At 43.3% G+C, this 4,144-nt stretch overlaps 1 protein-coding gene across 1 annotated transcript; it reads right to left on the bottom strand.

Annotated features, from left to right (window-relative positions):
* Positions 1–1,225: 1,225 nt before the first annotated feature.
* Positions 1,226–3,327, bottom strand: LOC148943496 (protein CFDP2-like). The gene is made up of 2 exons (XM_089101150.1): positions 2,195–3,327; positions 1,226–1,265 (listed from the first exon to the last, which is right to left on the bottom strand). Exons 1-2 carry the CDS (start codon positions 3,325–3,327, stop codon positions 1,226–1,228), a joined length of 1,173 nt encoding a protein of 390 aa, XP_088957276.1.
* Between the last annotated feature and the right edge of the window lie 817 nt (positions 3,328–4,144).

Genomic DNA, 4,144 nt, shown 5'->3' with positions numbered 1-4,144 from the left:
TTGTAGTTTATTCTGACTCTTTATCAAGCCTTGAGTTGTTATCTTCAGCTCCTCAGTATAAGCTGGATATTCACACTTATCATTGTCTTAGTATTATAGATAATCCTGCTTAAAGTGGCATAAGAACTTATCTTCAGTATATTCCTGGCCACTCAGGTATAAGTGGTAATCATCAGATTGATGGAATAGCGAAAAATGCTATAAATATTGACCAGCCAAGTGGGAGACCAATCCCCATTAGAGATATTTACCGATGGAGACTATCTGATATTATGTTTTTCCCAATAAATACTTTTCTAAGATTTATCACAGAATTCGTTCTGGAACAAATGGACTACACTTTCTTGCATTCTCGTATCAGTTTCCTAATTCAAGTGGTTCAGTTCCCCTGTCCCCTCTTTGACTTACTTGACTTATGTCCCATCCGTCCTTGGAGGTCGTTTTGGGGCCTCTTCTTTAACCAGTTCATTGATGTGCCTCCTGTAGGTACTTCTGTTGTTAGCCAGGTGACAGAGTTGTGGCAGGTTGTAAGGTGAAAAGTTTTCTTTCCATCTCTTCGGAGGGCGACCTCTGGGTCGAGAACCGTGTACTTGTCCATCGAAGGTTACCTTCGGGAGATGAGTGCTAGCCATGCGTTGTGTATGTCCAAGCCATTTGAGTTGTTGTAGTTTTATTTTGTCCAGTATTGTAAATTTGACTTTCAGATTATGGAGAAGCTTGGAGTTGGAACTTCTGTCATGGAAGTTGATACCAGTGATACATCATAGGGATTTGGTTTCCAACCCGGCTAAGCGGCATTGATTGTCTGTTTTAAGCATCCAAGATTCACAGGCATAAATGATAATCGGAATAATGAGGGAATAGAACAGTCTAGATTTGAGACTTGTTGTTACGTTTTTATTCCTCCAAATGGGCATCAGAGCTTTAAAACTGGAGTTTGCAAGTATCCGGCGTCTCTTGATGTCTTTGAGTTGGTTGTTATCATAAGTAAGTAAGCTCCCAAGGTAGGCGAAGCCTTCCACCCACTCAGTGGTACCTTCACCAAGCTGAAGGCTGAGATTTACATGTGAATCGAATTTGCGTGAACAGCGCACGGCTTTCGTTTTTGAGGTGTTGATTGCCATCCCGAAGAGGTTGCTGGACGAGTGAACGCTGTTAGCCTGAGATTGTAGATCTTGAAGGGACTCGGCTATTAGGACTATGTCATCAGCATATGCCAGTTTGTCTATAACCACTCCTCTAACAAGGCTACCGGGTGCGTTAATCTGTGAGTGAAAGGGCTGCGGTTAGGAAGCGATTAAACAGCTCCGATGATATTAGACAACCTTAAAGTACTCCAGTACAGGTTTTGAAGCTCTCTGTAAGTCGCTCTCCAGTCATGACGCGGCTACTGATTTTCACATGCATGTCTTTGATCAGCGAGATCAGGTTGGATGTGATGCCAAAGTGAAGAAGGATGTGCCATAGACCTTCTCTCCATATCCGATCAAAAGTTTGTTTAAAGTCTATGAAAAGGTGGTAGATGCTGCGGCTAAGTTCACTAAACTTTTTCATAATCTTCTGAACAGTTAATATCTGATCAAGTGTTGATTTGTTAAGTTGGTAGCCGGCTTGGCCTTCCAGAATGACTAATGAAGATATAGCTCGCATGCTCCCAAGCATGACTCCGTTGAGGATTTTTGCTGCGTGGCTGGTAAGACTTATTGGGCGGTATTTGTCGCAGACAGCTTTAGAGCCTTTCTTATGCAGGGTAATTATCGTGGCTTCGCACCAGGGTGAGGGGAAGTGACATTTTTCCCAAGCAGCTGTGGCAATTTTGTGGTAAAGGTCAAGGAGTGGTTTGCAGTTTAGTTTCAGTAGTTCGGGCTGGATTCCATCGGGGCCGGCAGCTTTGTTTGTTCTCAAGTCTCTGATAGCTGCTTCTATTTCAGAGTGAAGAAGGGGAGGACTTGGATCTGTAGAGGTTATAGGGAAAGTGTTGAGAATTGTAGGGTCTGGGTGGATGTCCAGATTCAGTTTATTTTTAAAATGGTTTTTCCATCGAGAGCGGATTCCGTCTGTGGATTGTATTTGGTTTCCATGTTCGTCGAGAAGGGAGAACGCTTTGATGTCTTTCTTTTTGGCCAATTCCCGCACTCTTCTATGCATGTAGTGGGGGTCTCCTTTCTTGAAGGCCGATTCACATTGATCACACGTTTCTTTAATAAAAGCACGATGAGCGTGTCTGATGGATTTCTCAACAGCTCGTTTGAGTTGCTTGTACCGGTCCCTACTTTCTTTATCTTGCTTGTTCGTGAGTTGGCACTTTTCGTCGCAGAGTGAAATGATCTCATCTGTTATCCAAGGTATCTGAATGTTTTTTTGGGTACCCAGTGTGGAATGAGCGACAACACATATGATATTTCCGCTGCTAGCCACCAGGTTGTCAATGTCTTCCTTAGATAGGATAGGTGAAGAACTCGACATGAGCTCCGAAATTTTTTCGCATACAATGGTGATATATTTCAAACGTGTGTTTTCGTCTTTCAGTAGATCTACTCGAAACTTGTGGGTTTTCTGAGATAACTTTGATGCTGTTTCAAGTCTTGTTTTGAACTTAGACATGACAAGCGAGTGGTCGCTGTCAAAGTCGCCACCAGCTAGCGTGACTGTGTTTAGGACAGACGTTTTCCAACGTCTAGACACGAGGATGTAGTCTATTAAGTTTTTAGTTTTTCCATCCGGTGAGGTCCAGGTTGTCTTACGGCGAGGTCTGTGCTTGAAGAGTGTGTTTGTAATTACTAAATCGCTGTCTCTGCAGAATTCGATAAGGTGTTCTCCTCTTCTGTTCATTTTTCCATGTTCAAATTTGCCCATTACATCTTCGTGTCCTGTGTGGTTTTTTCCGACGATGGCGTTGAAGTCACCAATGACAAAGATTATGTCCTTTTTAGGGACAGAATAAACCAGACTTTGAAGCTGGAGATAGAAGTTTTCAGACTCTTCGTCGTCTCTGCTGGAATCCGGAGCGTATACTTGGATAATTATCAGGTTGGTGGGTGAACCTTTCAGGCGGATCATGATGATCCGTTCCGTGAGTGGGGTTGAGGATATTAAGGATTTTCTGGCTTTATTAGACAGTAGAAAACCTACACCTTGTCGATATTTCTTATCATTACGTCCCGAAAGTAGAAGGGTAACATTTCCATGTTTCTCTTCACCAGTGACTGAAAGATGGGTTTTGGCGAAACCGATAACGTCCCAGCTGTACCGTTTTATCTCTCTTAGGAGTAGGTCTATTTTTCCTTGTTTAGCGAGGAATCTAGTGTTGAGAGTACCTATTGACATAGTTATTTTTTGATAAAAAATAGCCTCCAGGGTTGGAGTTGTCAACGTAGATATAGTCGCGTGATTCACGGTTGTCAAGTCGTTGGCTGCCCCGGACGCGATATCTTAACGCATTATCGTCGGTTACCCCGGACGCGGTAGCACTGGTTCTCATATTTGTTTTCCTATTCCTATTCATATTCATCATTAAAATTAAAGAAGGGGTTTCTTGGCTGGCTTCGGGACAGCGGTAAGCTACTCCTCTCTGTCCCTAGCAGGGGCCGACTATCTATTACCGATAGTGCGCCCTTTTGGTGTCCTGCAACACCAGCAATTTAACCCATTGCTGGGGAAATATTTGTGACTGACGGGACTTATCCATATGCCGATGGGCCCTGACCAGTGCACATTAGAGGGGTCATCCTCCTCCTCCGTCTGAATTTAAGGCCCCCAGACGAGGGTGCTCCAGCAATGTTTCAAGACCCCCAGAAACTGTTAAAGTGCTTCAAACAGCACAAAATCTCACTATCAGCCAAGAGCCTAGCCGACTATTCCTGCACACAGAGCACAGAAATTGATATCTATCATCTTATATTTGAGCTTCTTGAGTCGAAAGATCTACTGAAAGATATTTGAGAATATCTAATAAATAAGAGACAACCAAGCCAGTAGCTCTGTAGCCCACAGAGTGAAGCAAAAGGAAAAGGGCTAAATAGTATCAACTGAAAAGCCCGCCTGCTGTGAAATAGAAGAAGGAGAAGAAGAGGTAAGGACGAGGTGAGAACTATCAAAGTGCTGAGAGTGCTTAGCAACCCATTTTTACCCTGCTTTTAAACTT

The sequence above is a fragment of the Artemia sp. Qi Xiang Cuo genome, chromosome 15, assembly GCF_049724085.1.
Source record: "Artemia sp. Qi Xiang Cuo chromosome 15, ASM4972408v1, whole genome shotgun sequence".
NCBI lineage: Eukaryota > Metazoa > Arthropoda > Branchiopoda > Anostraca > Artemiidae > Artemia > Artemia sp. Qi Xiang Cuo.
This window is presented reverse-complemented; position numbering and strand designations above follow the sequence as displayed.